Source organism: Staurois parvus, unplaced genomic scaffold (genome assembly GCF_062004578.1).
Source record: "Staurois parvus isolate SC_StPar_1 unplaced genomic scaffold, SC_StPar_1.0 ptg001344l, whole genome shotgun sequence".
In the NCBI taxonomy this organism is placed as follows: Eukaryota; Metazoa; Chordata; class Amphibia; order Anura; family Ranidae; genus Staurois; species Staurois parvus.
Window position 1 is genome coordinate 147,627 of NW_028319140.1, and position 16,907 is coordinate 164,533.

The 16,907-nt window shown below is 53.4% G+C and overlaps 1 protein-coding gene across 1 annotated transcript in view; it reads right to left on the reverse strand.

Moving 5' to 3' along the window:
* Positions 1–13,612, reverse strand: part of NOL11 (nucleolar protein 11) — a 29,443-nt gene extending 15,831 nt beyond the window's left edge. Inside the window, exons 1-8 of the mRNA XM_089661462.1 lie at positions 13,445–13,612; positions 11,409–11,522; positions 11,220–11,276; positions 5,447–5,595; positions 2,788–2,845; positions 2,434–2,575; positions 1,936–2,115; positions 1,336–1,412 (exon numbers count right to left, since the gene is read on the reverse strand). Coding sequence (XP_089517588.1) covers positions 1,336–1,412; positions 1,936–2,115; positions 2,434–2,575; positions 2,788–2,845; positions 5,447–5,595; positions 11,220–11,276; positions 11,409–11,522; positions 13,445–13,585 — 918 coding nt within the window. The 5' untranslated portion in view covers positions 13,586–13,612. The remainder of the gene's footprint in view (positions 1–1,335; positions 1,413–1,935; positions 2,116–2,433; positions 2,576–2,787; positions 2,846–5,446; positions 5,596–11,219; positions 11,277–11,408; positions 11,523–13,444) is intronic.
* Between the last annotated feature and the right edge of the window lie 3,295 nt (positions 13,613–16,907).

Genomic DNA, 16,907 nt, shown 5'->3' on the forward strand with positions numbered 1-16,907 from the left:
GTCATGCAACGCTGCACCCAAATGAAATTTAGGTCCTTTTTTTTGCCCACAAATAGAGCTTTCTTTCTGTGGTATTTGATCACCTGTGCGGTTTTCTATTTTTTGCACTATAAACAAAAAAACACCGACAAGTGTGAAAATAAAAAAAAAATATTTCTGACTTTTTGCTATAAAACATGACTAGTAAAAGAAAAAACAAATTTCGTCACAACTTTAGACCAAAATGTATTCTGCTAGATATCTGCTGAAAAAAAATCCCAATACATTTCGATTAAACTGACTTGGTGTCACTGACATCCCAATGAGCAATCAGCAATAATAAAAATCACTGACACTGTACTAATGGCACAGGGCAGGAAGGGGTTAACACCTGGGGCCATCAAAGGGTTAACTGTGCGCTGTTTGTGTTTTACTAGGGAAGCATACTGCTGTGCATTTCTGTGCTGTGCAGAGAGATACAAAGCAGCATGTCCTTGCTGGCAGGAGAGAGACCACTATTGTTTACACACAGGTCTCTTCCGTCAGTGATACTCGGCAATCAATGGGAGCCAGCGGGGAATCGGCGATAGACATCTGTAGCCGCCAATGGTGGCACGGGTAGGGAGGAGTGCGCCCACCTACCCGGAAAAGCAAAATAGCGCGTGTGTGTTATATATATATACACACACACACACACACACACACACATACACACACACACACACACTTTTGCACAGCTCTGCCGCCTTGTAGCAGTAGCTCTGCTATAGGGCGGTCAGGAAGCGGTTAAAGCATTTACTCTGATTTCCTGATGTACCTAGAGAACAGGAAAAGAACTTCAAAGAGGACATGCATATCAATGACACACAGATGGCAATAAAAAAAAAATCAGTGACTTCCCCATTTGCTACTTTACCCGAAACATAAGCTTTCCAAACCAAATAAAACATGGCTGACCAGTACACTCATTATGGTTGTCTCCAGTGAAGAGACCTTGTCTAGGGTACATCCACTGGGGATGAATCAATTTTCCCCGAATGCTCAATCTCCCATAGGCGGGGCTTATAGCACAGTGGTCTCTTGTGTCCCCCAGAAGGGACGTTCTAAGTCTTACATCCCAAATCTAGACACTTCTTCTTCCGTCCTTATCGGCACTAAGAAGAAGTGGACCGCGGGGCTCAACTTATAGTTTTGGATGTCTTATTTTCCCGAATTTTGCAGGACTGTATCTAACATTTGGTGTACGGATTCTTTGAGGCTCCCGAAGGTCAGACAAAGAGGGGTACTCCACCCATATTTCTGGGTTTCATATGGAGCGGTCAGTGTTTTGTTATTTACCCGATTCTGACCTCTTACCTGATGGGTTGACTTCTGAGAGAATTCTTTACACTCTTGCATCGTCTGGAATGACATGTTCCATATACAGAGGCGATCTAAGAGTAAATGGATGAGAAATCTTTATTATACAAATGGCAGCCAACACAGGACCCCGCTGACCATGTAGGACTGAGCCTAGTCCTAACACTCCAGGGTTACAGATTTGTCCATGAAAAGAAAGGCAGATCAGTTCCCTGCTGTGATGGAGATGATTATCAGAAGGCTGCAGTGTTCTCAACCTGTGGGTCGCGACCCCTTTGGGGGTCGAACGACCTTTTCACAGGGGTAAGACCATTGGAAAACACATATTTCTGATGTGTAAAGAGCAGCTACTGTGCTGAAAGCAGCTACTGTGCTGAAAGCAGCTACTGTGCTGAAAGCAGCTACTGTGCTGAAAGCAGCTACTGTGCTGAAAGCAGCAGTATTGAAGGTAAAACGACACATGCGTAAATAATTTTCTGGTTGGGGGTCACCACAACATGAGGGACTGTATTAAAGGGTCGCGGCATTAGGAAGCTTGAGAACCACTGCTATAGGGGGTCAGACTTGCCCAAAAAGTGACTGGATCCCTATAATTACCTTTCTGTTTTGTTGCAGAAGGTGTCAGAGTGACCAGGTGGGAGTCATCGAGAAGTGTCAAAGCTCCGCTATCCATAGGTTCTGGTAGGTGCAGAAAAGTGGACATTGACAACATAGTCTCTGCCCCCTCATTGGACTGAACCAACGGAACCAGCGACTGGCACACATGTCCTGTAGAGTCTGGAGGGACAAAAGGACAGTTTAAACCCCTACTAAGAACAGAGATCTAAATTACAAGAGACAATTAAAGCAAATAACACTTCATATGGATGGTTTCCCAGCTCTCCACGACTGCTGTGTCCATTACGAGAGGTTGCACTATCCCTATTCCCATTATGGGAGCCCTCACCATCCCTGCTGGACCTCGTATTCATGCTGCGTTATGGGGAATCTGACAGTAGAAGGAAGGAACCTCCGAATGTGAACATCAGCACTTAAGACGCAGAAGGCAGTGGGTGACGCAGCCGAAAATGTACACAGAGAAGCACTTTCACTTACACAAAATGAATAGAGACACTGCACTATTCTTCAGAGCCGCAGTAAAGTTCAGGATACGGGATTCCTCTGTGAACGCCATCAGTTTATATCTCAGAGACACACGGGGACTCGCCTTCCAAATGTTTATATAAAAATCTGAAACCTGCAAAGAACACAGAGATCACCAAAGACAATAAGAGTGATGCTCCCCTCCCCCAATGATTATTGCAGGGCTTCTGGTCTTGGCAATGTCAGTCCCGTGTAGGACTATGCTCTACCTACACATGACAGTGCCCATGTCTCACCACCATTCCACTGCCACAGCCATCTGCATCTGGGCACCTGCAGAACCGTGCAAGATCTGAGAGAGCATACCTTCTCTGTAATGAACATTATTATGGGTTGTCCCTCCTCCACAAACATCTTCGACCACCTACAAGGCAAGGGAAAATCATGGTGAAAGCAGATCTGCAGTGGAAGACCAAATGAGAAAAGAAGGTGCAGCGGACCCCCACCTCAGGCACAGGGCAAGCACTCCGGTCCCCACAGACACAGGGAAACCTCTTCACCTCTCCCCCCCCCACCACAAGCACAGGGCAAGCACTCCGGTCCCCACAGACACAGGGAAACCTCTTCACCTCTCTCCCCCCCCCCCCCCCCACCACAAGCACAGGGCAAGCACTCCGGTCCCCACAGACACAGGGAAACCTCTTCACCTCTCCCCCCCCCCCCCCACCACAAGCACTCCAGTCCCCACAGACACAGGGAAACCTCTTCACCCCCCCCCCACCACAAGCACAGGACAAGCACTCTGGTCCCCACAGACACAGGGAAACCTCTTCACCTCTCCCCCCCCCCCCCCCACCACAAGCACAGGACAAGCACTCTGGTCCCCACAGACACAGGGAAACCTCTTCACCTCCCCCCCCCCCCCCACCACAAGCACAGGGCAAGCACTCCGGTCCCCAAAGACACAGGGAAACCTCTTCACCTCTCCCCCCCCCCCCCCACCACAAGCACAGGGCAAGCACTCCGGTCCCCACAGACACAGGGAAACCTCTTCACCTCTCCCCCCCCCCCCACCACAAGCACTCCAGTCCCCACAGACACAGGGAAACCTCTTCACCCCCCCCCCCACCACAAGCACAGGACAAGCACTCTGGTCCCCACAGACACAGGGAAACCTCTTCACCTCTCCCCCCCCCACAAGCACAGGGCAAGCACTCCGGTCCCCACAGACACAGGGAAACCTCTTCACCTCTCCCCCCCCCACAAGCACAGGGCAAGCACTCCGGTCCCCACAGACACAGGGAAACCTCTTCACCTCCCCCCCCCCCCCCCCACCACAACACAGGGCAAGCACTCCGGTCCCCACAGACACAGGGAAACCTCTTCACCCCCCCCCCCCCACAAGCACAGGGCAAGCACTCCGGTCCCCACAGACACAGGGAAACCTCTTCACCTCCCCCCCCCCCCCCACCACAACACAGGGCAAGCACTCCGGTCCCCACAGACACAGGGAAACCTCTTCACCCCCCCCCCCCCCCACAAGCACAGGGCAAGCACTCCGGTCCCCACAGACACAGGGAAACCTCTTCACCTCCCCCCCCCCCCCCACCACAACACAGGGCAAGCACTCCGGTCCCCACAGACACAGGGAAACCTCTTCACCCCCCCCCCCCCCACAAGCACAGGGCAAGCACTCCGGTCCCCACAGACACAGGGAAACCTCTTCACCTCTCCCCCCCCCCCCACCACAAGCACAGGGCAAGCACTCCGGTCCCCACAGACACAGGGAAACCTCTTCACCTCTCCCCCCCCCACCACAAGCACAGGGCAAGCACTCCGGTCCCCACAGACACAGGGAAACCTCTTCACCTCTCCCCCCCCCACAAGCACAGGACAAGCACTCCGGTCCCCACAGACACAGGGAAACCTCTTCACCTCTCCCCCCCCCCCCCCACAACACAGGGCAAGCACTCCGGTCCCCACAGACACAGGGAAACCTCTTCACCCCCCCCCCCCCCCCCCACAAGCACAGGACAAGCACTCTGGTCCCCACAGACACAGGGAAACCTCTTCACCTCCCCCCCCCCCCCACCACAAGCACAGGGCAAGCACTCCGGTCCCCACAGACACAGGGAAACCTCTTCACCTCCCCCCCCCCCCCCCCACCACAAGCACAGGACAAGCACTCCGGTCCCCACAGACACAGGGAAACCTCTTCACCTCTCCCCCCCCCACAAGCACAGGACAAGCACTCCGGTCCCCACAGACACAGGGAAACCTCTTCACCTCCCCCCCCCCCCCACAAGCACAGGACAAGCACTCTGGTCCCCACAGACACAGGGAAACCTCTTCACCTCCCCCCCCCCCCACCACAACACAGGGCAAGCACTCCGGTCCCCACAGACACAGGGAAACCTCTTCACCCCCCCCCCCCCCACAAGCACAGACAAGCACTCTGGTCCCCACAGACACAGGGAAACCTCTTCACCTCTCCCCCCCCCCCACCACAACACAGGGCAAGCACTCCGGTCCCCACAGACACAGGGAAACCTCTTCACCCCCCCCCCCCCCACCACAAGCACAGGACAAGCACTCCGGTCCCCACAGACACAGGGAAACCTCTTCACCTCTCCCCCCCCCACCACAAGCACAGGACAAGCACTCTGGTCCCCACAGACACAGGGAAACCTCTTCACTTCCCCCCAAAAGCACAGGATGCCTACCTCAAGCTCAGGGCAAACAATCCCCCCCATTACAGGCTAAAGGAGATCACTCCAGACATGGGGCAAGATTTGATCAGGATTACTCCCACTACAGTTCCTGGCCCCCCCCCACCTTGGGGTATCCCAGCTCCTCCTGTGACATTGTCAGTAATAAACAATAAATTCAATATCTCCTACTGCTGATGGCACCGACCCCCTCTCACCCACACCCCCTCTCACCCACACCCCCTCTCACCCACACCCCCTCTCACCCACACCCCCTCTCACACTGACCCAGAGCACCCTCCCGGTATAGGACATACTTTATGGTCTCCTCCGGCGCTAAAACATTTTCAACTTCTTGGCGAGGATCAGCCAGCAGCTTATCTAAGTGGGCGACGGCTCCGCGGCGAAACAGCACCAGCGGCTCAGCACCGGGAAGGCTGTGGATCCGATACACCTCTGCCGAAAGCTGCAGATGGAGGAAATACAAATTTACACCATAACAATCTGTGCAGAAAACCATCCAAAGTCTCTATAATGCCTGAGACTCCCTACATCTGTACACTCAGCAGACACATCGCAAGACATAACAAGGAACCGGGCCGCATCCAACTATGGCAGCTGTCATTACAGCCAAGGACACCTCTTCACTATATACCAATGTCTGGGGACAAGCATGTCACGGGAGAAGTGCAGGATCTTCTAGGCCAGGGGGCTCCAAACGTTCTAAACAAAGGACCAGTTATTATCCTTCAGACTTTAGAGGGGCCTGACTGTGGCCAGTGGGAGTAGAAAATGCCTGGTGCTTGTAAACATGCCCCGTCCTTGGTGTCAGCGGGAGGGGAGGAATAGTGCCCCGTCCTTGGTGTCGGTGGGAGGAATAGTGCCCCGTCCTTGGTGTCGGTGGGAGGAATAGTGCCCCGTCCTTGGTGTCGGTGGGAGGAATAGTGCCCCGTCCTTGGTGTCGGTGGGAGGAATAGTGTCCCGTCATTGGTGTCGGTGGGAGGAATAGTGCCCCGTCCTTGGTGTCGGTGGGAGGAATAGTGTCCCGTCATTGGTGTCGGTGGGAGGAATAGTGTCCCGTCATTGGTGTCGGTGGGAGGAATAGTGTCCCGTCATTGGTGTCGGTGGGAGGAATAGTGCCCCCTCCTTGGTGTCGGTGGGAGGAATAGTGCCACCTCCTTGGTGTCGGTGGGAGGAATAGTGCCACCTCCTTGGTGTCGGTGGGAGGAATAGTGCCACCTCCTTGGTGTCGGTGGGAGGAATAGTGCCACCTCCTTGGTGTCGGTGGGAGGAATAGTGCCACCTCCTTGGTGTCGGTGGGAGGAATAGTGCCACCTCCTTGGTGTCGGTGGGAGGAATAGTGCCACCTCCTTGGTGTCGGTGGGAGGAATAGTGCCACCTCCTTGGTGTCGGTGGGAGGAATAGTGCCACCTCCTTGGTGTCGGTGGGAGGAATAGTGCCACCTCCTTGGTGTCGGTGGGAGGAATAGTGCCACCTCCTTGGTGTCGGTGGGAGGAATAGTGCCACCTCCTTGGTGTCGGTGGGAGGAATAGTGCCACCTCCTTGGTGTCGGTGGGAGGAATAGTGCCACCTCCTTGGTGTCGGTGGGAGGAATAGTGCCACCTCCTTGGTGTCGGTGGGAGGAATAGTGCCACCTCCTTGGTGTCGGTGGGAGGAATAGTGCCACCTCCTTGGTGTCGGTGGGAGGAATAGTGCCACCTCCTTGGTGTCGGTGGGAGGAATAGTGCCACCTACTTGGTGTCGGTGGGAGGAATAGTGCCACCTCCTTGGTGTCGGTGGGAGGAATAGTGCCACCTCCTTGGTGTCCGTAGCAGGAGGAATAGTGCCCCGTCATTGGTGTCGGTGGGAGGAATAGTGCCCCGTCCTTGGTGTCGGTGGGAGGAATAGTGCCCCGTCCTTGGTGTCGGTGGGAGGAATAGTGCCACGTCCTTGGTGTCGGTGGGAGGAATAGTGCCACGTCCTTGGTGTCGGTGGGAGGAATAGTGCCACGTCCTTGGTGTCGGTGGGAGGAATAGTGCCACGTCCTTGGTGTCGGTGGGAGGAATAGTGCCACCTCCTTGGTGTTGGTGGGAGGAATAGTGCCACCTCCTTGGTGTCGGTGGGAGGAATAGTGCCACGTCCTTGGTGTCGGTGGGAGGAATAGTGCCACGTCCTTGGTGTCGGTGGGAGGAATAGTGCCACGTCCTTGGTGTCGGTGGGAGGAATAGTGCCACGTCCTTGGTGTCGGTGGGAGGAATAGTGCCCCGTCCTTGGTGTCAGTAGCAGGAGGAATAGTGCCTCGTCCTTGGTGTCAGTAGCAGGAGGAATAGTGCCTCGTCCTTGGTGTCAGTAGCAGGAGGAATAGTGCCTCGTCCTTGGTGTCAGTAGCAGGAGGAATAGTGCCTCGTCCTTGGTGTCAGTAGCAGGAGGAATAGTGCCACGTCCTTGGTGTCAGTAGCAGGAGGAATAGTGCCACGTCCTTGGTGTCGGTGGGAGGAATAGTGCCACGTCCTTGGTGTCGGTGGGAGGAATAGTGCCACGTCCTTGGTGTCGGTGGGAGGGAATAGTGCCACCTCCTTGGTGTCGGTGGGAGGAATAGTGCCACCTCCTTGGTGTCGGTGGGAGGAATAGTGCCACCTCCTTGGTGTCGGTGGGAGGAATAGTGCCACCTCCTTGGTGTCCGGTGGGAGGAATAGTGCCACCTCCTTGGTGTCGGTGGGAGGAATAGTGCCACCTCCTTGGTGTCGGTGGGAGGAATAGTGCCACCTCCTTGGTGTCGGTGGGAGGGAATAGTGCCACCTCCTTGGTGTCGGTGGGAGGAATAGTGCCACCTCCTTGGTGTCGGTGGGAGGAATAGTGCCACCTCCTTGGTGTCGGTGGGAGGAATAGTGCCACCTCCTTGGTGTCGGTGGGAGGAATAGTGCCACCTCCTTGGTGTCGGTGGGAGGAATAGTGCCACCTCCTTGGTGTCGGTGGGAGGAATAGTGCCACCTCCTTGGTGTCGGTGGGAGGAATAGTGCCACCTCCTTGGTGTCGGTGGGAGGAATAGTGCCACCTCCTTGGTGTCGGTGGGAGGAATAGTGCCACCTCCTTGGTGTCGGTGGGAGGATAGTGCCACCTCCTTGGTGTCGGTGGGAGGAATAGTGCCACCTCCTTGGTGTCGGTGGGAGGAATAGTGCCACCTCCTTGGTGTCGGTGGGAGGAATAGTGCCCCGTCCTTGGTGTCGGTGGGAGGAATAGTGCCCCGTCATTGGTGTCGGTGGGAGGAATAGTGCCCCGTCCTTGGTGTCGGTGGAGGAATAGTGCCCCGTCCTTGGTGTCGGTGGGAGGAATAGTGCCCCGTCCTTGGTGTCGGTGGGAGGAATAGTGCCACCTCCTTGGTGTCGGTGGGAGGAATAGTGCCCCGTCATTGGTGTCGGTGGGAGGAATAGTGCCCCGTCCTTGGTGTCGGTGGGAGGAATAGTGCCCCGTCCTTGGTGTCGGTGGGAGGAATAGTGCCCCGTCCTTGGTGTCGGTGGGAGGAATAGTGCCCCGTCCTTGGTGTCGGTGGGAGGAATAGTGCCCCGTCCTTGGTGTCGGTGGGAGGAATAGTGCCCCGTCCTTGGTGTCGGTGGGAGGAATAGTGCCCCGTCCTTGGTGTCGGTGGGAGGAATAGTGCCCCGTCCTTGGTGTCGGTGGGAGGAATAGTGCCCCGTCCTTGGTGTCGGTGGGAGGAATAGTGCCCCGTCCTTGGTGTCGGTGTGAGGAATAGTGCCCCGTCCTTGGTGTCGGTGGGAGGAATAGTGCCCCGTCCTTGGTGTCAGTAGCAGGAGGAATAGTGCCACGTCCTTGGTGTCGGTGGGAGGAATAGTGCCACGTCCTTGGTGTCGGTGGGAGGAATAGTGCCACGTCCTTGGTGTCGGTGGGAGGAATAGTGCCACGTCCTTGGTGTCGGTGGGAGGAATAGTGCCACGTCCTTGGTGTCGGTGGGAGGAATAGTGCCACGTCCTTGGTGTCGGTGGGAGGAATAGTGCCACGTCCTTGGTGTCGGTGGGAGGAATAGTGCCACGTCCTTGGTGTCGGTGGGAGGAATAGTGCCACCTCCTTGGTGTCGGTGGGAGGAATAGTGCCACGTCCTTGGTGTCGGTGGGAGGAATAGTGCCACGTCCTTGGTGTCGGTGGGAGGAATAGTGCCACGTCCTTGGTGTCGGTGGGAGGAATAGTGCCACGTCCTTGGTGTCGGTGGGAGGAATAGTGCCACGTCCTTGGTGTCGGTGGGAGGAATAGTGCCACCTCCTTGGTGTCGGTGGGAGGAATAGTGCCACCTCCTTGGTGTCGGTGGGAGGAATAGTGCCACCTCCTTAGTGTCAGTAGCAGGAGGAATAGTGCCCCATCATTGGTGTCAATAGCAAGAATAATGTCCCATCATTGGTGTCAGTGAGAGGAATAGTGTCCCATCATTGGTGTCAGTGGGAGGAATAGTGCCCCATCATTGGTGTCAGTGGGAGGAATAGTGCCCCATCATTGGTGTCAGTGAAAGGAATAGTGTCTCATCATTGGTGTCAGTGAGAGGAATAGTGCCCCATCATTGGTGTCAGTGGGAGGAATAGTGCCCCATCATTGGTGTCAGTGAAAGGAATAGTGTCTCATCATTGGTGTCAGTGAAAGGAATAGTGTCCCATCATTGGTATCAGTGGGAGGAATAGTGCCCCATCATTGGTATCAGTGGGAGGAATAGTGCCCCATCATTGGTATCAGTGGGAGGAATAGTGCCCCATCATTGGTGTCAGTGGGAGGAATAGTGCCCCATCATTGGTGTCAGTGGGAGGAATAGTGCCCCATCATTGGTATCAGTGGGAGGAATAGTGCCCCATCATTGGTGTCAGTGGAGGAATAGTGCCCCATCATTGGTGTCAGTGGGAGGAATAGTACCCCATCATTGGTGTCAGTGGGAGGAATAGTGCCCCATCATTGGTGTCAGTGGGAGGAATAGTGCCCCATCATTGGTGTCAGTGGGAGGAATAGTGCCCCATCATTGGTGTCAGTGGGAGGAATAGTGCCCCATCATTGGTGTCAGTGGGAGGAATAGTGCCCCATCATTGGTGTCAGTGGGAGGAATAGTGCCCCATCATTGGTGTCAGTGAGAGGAATAGTGTCCCATCATTGGTGTCAGTGGGAGCAATAGTGCCCCATCATTGGTGTCAGTGGGAGGAATAGTGTCCCATCATTGGTGTCAGTGGGAGGAATAGTGCCCCATCATTGGTGTCAGTGGGAGGAATAGTGCCCCATCATTGGTGTCAGTGGGAGGAATAGTGCCCCATCATTGGTGTCAGTGGGAGGAATAGTGCCCCATCATTGGTGTCAGTGGGAGGAATAGTGCCCCATCATTGGTGTCAGTGGGAGGAATAGTGCCCCATCATTGGGGTCAGTGGAAGAAAAAGTGCCTTAGGATGGTTGTAAAGGTTGTTTGAAAAGCTGTGTGCAGCAGCCCTCCCCTCTGCCCTCCCCAATACTTACCTGAGCCTCATCTCAAGCCAGTCATGTGCACGAGAGCCTTAGCACTCCAGGTCTCTCCGTCCTCATTGGCTCCCACTACTGACAATCACAGCCATTGAGCCAATGGGGTGCCTCTGGTGGCACTTGGCAAGAGGGAAGGGCCAGGACCACTGGCAGGGGACCTGAGAAGAGGAGGATCCGGGTCCTCTGCTCCATTACAGAGCCAGGAAGCAAAATATGTTTTTTTTCTTTTTTTCTATTTTAAATCTGTCTTTACTGTCACTTTAAGCAAAACTCCAGGCACAATTTGTGTGCCCGTGCAGTGGGGCCCGTGCGGTGGGATTGTGCACCCCCACACTCCCGCAGTCTTGAAAATGGACTGTTCCTGACATCAGTATGCTCAAAGCACACTCCATAGACAGGAATAATCCACAGCCGGACCGTGGGGGAGGACGGTTTTCCAGAGGATCGGCAGATTAGGAGAGTACAGATGACCCATGCGGTGCGGACAGAGCGCGAATGCATGGGAGAGAAAAAAAAAAGTTACCCAGAGTTGGGGAATATGAAGGGAGGGATAGAGCCGACATCTGCCCCAGAGACTGGAAATAAACTCACCGTTGCTTTGAAGACCTTTTCCAAGCTGAGCTCATCCTCCTTCCAAATCCGAATCACCTGCAGAGAAACACACAGTCAGCCGGGGGAGGAGGAGACACAAGGCCAGAGCGGTTATGGGCGGAGTCTTGATGTATGCCTGTGACCCCCCCCCCCAATATACAGAAGAATTCCTATTCAGAGGAAGGTTACCTTGTCATCATGGACGACCACGCACTCCCCGGTGCCAGAATTATACACAGCCGGACACGTCACCCGCTGGCCTTGCTTTACTGCCCAGCTTCCCAGCGGCCTCTGATCCGAAACCTGCACATGGACAACATATCAATAAAGTTATTCACATGACAAACAATGTCCCACCATCAGCTGCTGATTCCTGTTCTGAGCCAAACCGGCTGACAATCACCCATCATGGGTAATAGATGCAGCATACTGCTCCCCTCTGCCGGAAATGCCGCTTCCCTGGCTGTCAGATCATCGCGACTCACCAACACCAAACCACATTACAGATGAGGAGTTTTTACTTCACTGGCTGCCTGCTTACTCATGTGACCAGAAGCCAGGCAATGGTGCATTTTTACAGCAAAAGTAAACCCACCAGTCTCAGGAAAGAGGTGTGGTAATAGGTGGGGTCAGTGCACAGGAAGAACCAATGACAACACAGTAATTGGTATATTTATATGGGTCCCACCCCTAGCTGTGTTCCAGCTCCAGAGTGCACAGCACCTCGATCTCTAGTATAGGAGGGATGTGGAGATCAGGACTGTCAACTTTATCCTCTAGCTGCACTCATCCTCCAGGTCTGGACTGTCCTCCTCATCCTACATTCATACTCCCAATCTGGTCCGTCCTCTTCATCCTGCATTCATACCCCAGGTCTGGACCGTCCTCCTCATCCTGCATTCATACCCCAGGTCTGGACCGTCCTCCTCATCCTACATTCATACTCCCAATCTGGTCCATCCTCTTCATCCTGCATTCATACCCCAGGTCTGGACCGTCCACCTCATCCTGCATTCATACCCCAGGTCTGGACCGTCCACCTCATCCTGCATTCATACCCCAGGTCTGGACCGTCCTCCTCATCCTGCATTCATACCCCAGGTCTGGACCGTCCTCCTCATCCTGCATTCATACCCCAGGTCTGGCCCTTCCTCCTCATCCTGCATTCATACCCCAGGTCTGGCCCTTCCTCCTCATCCTGCATTCATACCCCAGGTCTGGCCCTTCCTCCTCATCCTGCATTCATACCCCAGGTCTGGCCCTTCCTCCTCATCCTCCAGGTCTGGACCGTCCTCTTCATCCTGCATTCATACCCCAGGTCTGGACCGTCCTCCTCATCCTGCATTCATCCTCCAGGTCTGGACCGTCCTCTTCGTCCTGCATTCATAACCCAGGTCTGGACCGTCCTCCTCGTCCTGCATTCATCCTCCAGGTCTGGACCGTCTTCCTCGTCCTGCATTCATCCTCCAGGTCTGGACCGTCCTCCTCGTCCTGCATTCATCCTCCAGGTCTGGCCCGTCCTCTTCGTCCTGCATTCATCCTCCAGGTCTGGCCCGTCCTCTTCGTCCTGCATTCATCCTCCAGGTCTGGCCCATCCTCTTCGTCCTGCATTCATCCTCCAGGTCTGGCCCGTCCTCTTCGTCCTGCATTCATCCTCCAGGTCTGGCCCGTCCTCCTCCTCATCCTGCATTCATCCTCCAGGTCTGGCCCGTCCTCCTCCTCATCCTGCATTCATACTCCAAGTCTGGCCCATCCTCTTCGTTCTACATTCATCCTCCAGGTATGGCCCATCCTCTTCGTTCTACATTCATCCTCCAGGTCTGGCCCATCCTCTTCGTCCTGCATTCATCCTCCAGGTCTGGCCCATCCTCTTCGTTCTACATTCATCCTCCAGGTCTGGCCCATCCTCTTCGTTCTACATTCATACTCCAGGTTTGGCCAGTCCTCTTCGTTCTACATTCATACTCCAGGTCTGGCCAGTCCTCTTCGTTCTACATTCATACTCCAGGTCTGGCCAGTCCTCTTCGTTCTACATTCATACTCCAGGTCTGGCCAGTCCTCTTCGTTCTACATTCATACTCCAGGTCTGGCCAGTCCTCCTCATCCTACATTCATACCCCAGGTCTGGACTCCCCCAGGAGCTCAGGCCCAGTATAATGCTAACAGCACCCCCTTGCTACCCCCCTAAGGCCCCCACATGCCTCCCCCCTAACCCGAGCCCCCACCTTGTACAATGTCACCGTCCTCTCCGCCTCCGTCAGCAGCACAGTGTCACCGTCACCGCCCGGCTCTAACCCCTGCACTCCGCCGACACCGGACCCTGGCAACCCGCACAACGTGAGCTCCTCGTACAGCGCCGCCATCATGGCCGTCGCAGAACACTGACGTCACCAGAGCAGCGTAACATGAAGATTGGGAAACAGAGCGGCGACGGAAGGACAATGCCTGAGGGGACATGGCGGCCACTAGAGGAGGGAGAGGGGTACTGCAACTCAGGACAGCGATAGGGAGCGACAGATTGGAAACAGACAATGTACAGACAGCGGCCACTAGAGGAAGGAGGAGGTACTGCGCCTCTACTCAGCTGTGTATGACAAGTACACCCTTTGGTAAAAAATAATAAATGCACATTTTTTTTTTGCAAGTAAAAAAAAATTATAAATACACATTTTTTTTGCAAGTAAAAAAAAGTGCATTTATTATTTTTGTCTGCAGAAGCCTGGAAGCGATTGCATCCAGGGATCAGCAGATCGCTGGTGCCATGCAGGTCTCCTGCAGACCTGTCAGAATTTCTGCTTGCTGTAGAGGATGTACAGGGTGTGTGGGATGTACGGAATGTACAGGGTGTGCGGAATGTATGGGGTATACGGGATGTACAGGGCGTGCGGGTTGTACGGGGTGTATGAGATGTATGGGGTGTACGAGATGTACAGGGTGTGTGGGGTGTATAGTATGTGTGAGATGTATGGGGTGAATAGAATGTATGGAATGTACGAGGTGTATGAGATGTACGGGGTATACGGGATGTGTGGGGTGTATGAGATGTACAGGGTGTGTGGGGTGTATAGAATGTATGGAATGTACGGGGTGTATGAGATGTATGGGGTATACGAGATGTACAGGGTGTGTGGGGTGTATAGTATGTGTGAGATGTATGGGGTGAATAGAATGTATGGAATGTACGAGGTGTATGAGATGTACGGGGTGTACGAGATGTATGGGGTATACGGGATGTGTGGGGTGTACGAGATGTACAGGGTGTGTGGGGTGTATAGTATGTGTGAAATGCACGGGGTGTATGAGATGTATGGGGTATACGGGATGTGTGGGGTGTACGAGATGTACAGGGTGTGTGGGGTGTATAGTATGTGTGAGATATATGGGGTGTATGAGATGTATGGGGTATACGGGATGTGTGGGGTGTACGAGATGTACAGGGTGTGTGGGGTGTATAGTATGTGTGAGATATATGGGGTATACGGGATGTGTGGGGTGTACGAGATGTACAGGGTGTGTGGGGTGTATAGTATGTGTGAAATGCACGGGGTGTATGAGATGTATGGGGTATACGGGATGTGTGGGGTGTACGAGATGTACAGGGTGTGTGGGGTGTATAGTATGTGTGAAATGCACGGGGTGTATGAGATGTATGGGGTATACGGGATGTGTGGGGTGTACGAGATGTACAGGGTGTGTGGGGTGTATAGAATGTATGGAATGTACGAGGTGTATGAGATGTATGGGGTATACGGGATGTGTGGGGTGTACGAGATGTACAGGGTGTGTGGGGTGTATAGAATGTATGGAATGTACGGGGTGTATGAGATGTATGGGGTATATGGGATGTGTGGGGTGTACGAGATGTACAGGGTGTATGGGATGTACAGGGTGTGCGAGATATATGGGGTGTATGGGATGTATGGAATGTACAAGGTGTATGAGATGTATGGGGTATACAGGATGTGCGGGGTGTATGGGATGTATGGTGTGTACGGCGATGTACGGGGTGTATGAAGTGTGCGGGATGTACAGAGTTTATGGGGTATACAGGGTGTATGCAGTGTGCAGGGTGTGTGTAGGTTGTACGGCATGTGCGGGGTGTACGGGATGTACACAGTGTGCGGGGTGTGTATAGGGTGTATGGAATATGTGGGGTATATGGGATGTAAGGGGTGTGCGAGGTGTACGGGATGTATGGGGTGTACGGCACACATACGGGGCGTATGAGATGTATGGGGTGTACGGGATGTATGGGATGTATGGGGTGTACGGGATGTATGGGGTGTACGGGATGTACAGGATGTACGGGATATCGGTCCTTCTTCTGTATGTATGGACTCTGCACAGTCCCACTTCTCCTGTCCTGGATGCCGGGTGTCATTCTCGGTATCTGTCCTTATTCTGTATGTATGGACTCTGCACAGTCCCACTTCTCCTGTCCCGGATCTCTCGCAACCTCTTTGCAGCCACTTCCTGTCTACATGTCATTTCTCAGGGCGGGTTTCCAGATGGTGACAACAGTGGACTGTGTCTGTGTAATGTGTGTCTTTCTATAGAAAGCTGATAACTGGCCCTCTTTTGGATCCCAATCCCGTTGCTCCTCAGTCATTGCTCCTCCTTTGTTGCATGTCGTTGATCTGCTATGTAGCAATCTGTAAACATTCTATTATTTAATCACTAAAAGTGTTTATCTAAACTCTACATATTTGTTATTTTTATGGTAAAATAGTGTAAAACTAGAAGTATTTGTTTATCAATCATTTTTTACATATTAATGCATATTATCAGGGGCGGACTGACCATTTGGAAACTCTGCACTGCCCAAGGGCCCGGGGTCAGTAGGGGGCCCCATGAGATGCCCCTGGTACCTTTTTCATAGGCTTTTTTGAGTTTGGGCAAGGACACAGGGGGCCCCTTGATCCCCTATTGCCCGGGGGCCCCATGAGTTGTCAGTCCGCCCCTGCATATTATCATGACTTGTAAATCCTGTGGGGCAGTGGGGGGGGGGGTGTCCTCAGTCCATATACCTTGTAATTAGAGTTCCTCTTTGTTATCTCAGAAGGTTGGGCGGTATGCATGTGACACTGGAGACAGGGAAGAAGTGTTGTCACCCTAAACCAGGAAATGCCTAAACAAAGGCCTTCTTGGCAGGATCACCAGGAATAACTTTTAATGAAAGTTGTAGTTATAAAACCAATAATAACGACTTGTAAACTGAGGATAACTTGTTAAAGCTGACATGAGGTTTTTACTGACTGTAACATAGTGAAGGAAGGAGCCGGCCCCTTCAGATACAAGCCATCAGTTGAAGGGCCAATAATGTCATTCCGGTAGATCATTTTTGGAATACTAGACATGGTTATGGAAAACATCTTTAGAGACAAATCCTCAGAGGCAGCCAGTCTGAGACACCAGGACAGGGACAGGATCCTGAATCCAAGTATCAGATGAAGGACAATGAAAATAACAAATCAGTGAGAAAATGTATCATTTCCATAGCAGGCCAAGACATTTTTGGGTGTCATTCCTTTGGTGTTTCAGCTATGAAAGGGAATGCTAGCCCAGCTACTATGTCCTTCCACTTCCACTAGTAGTTTGCCTTCCTTAGACTGGATTTTGTTTCCCTGATGAAGGTCCCTTTAATCCCCTGAAGTGTGTTGGCTTTGTGAACAACACTTGTGGTCCAGA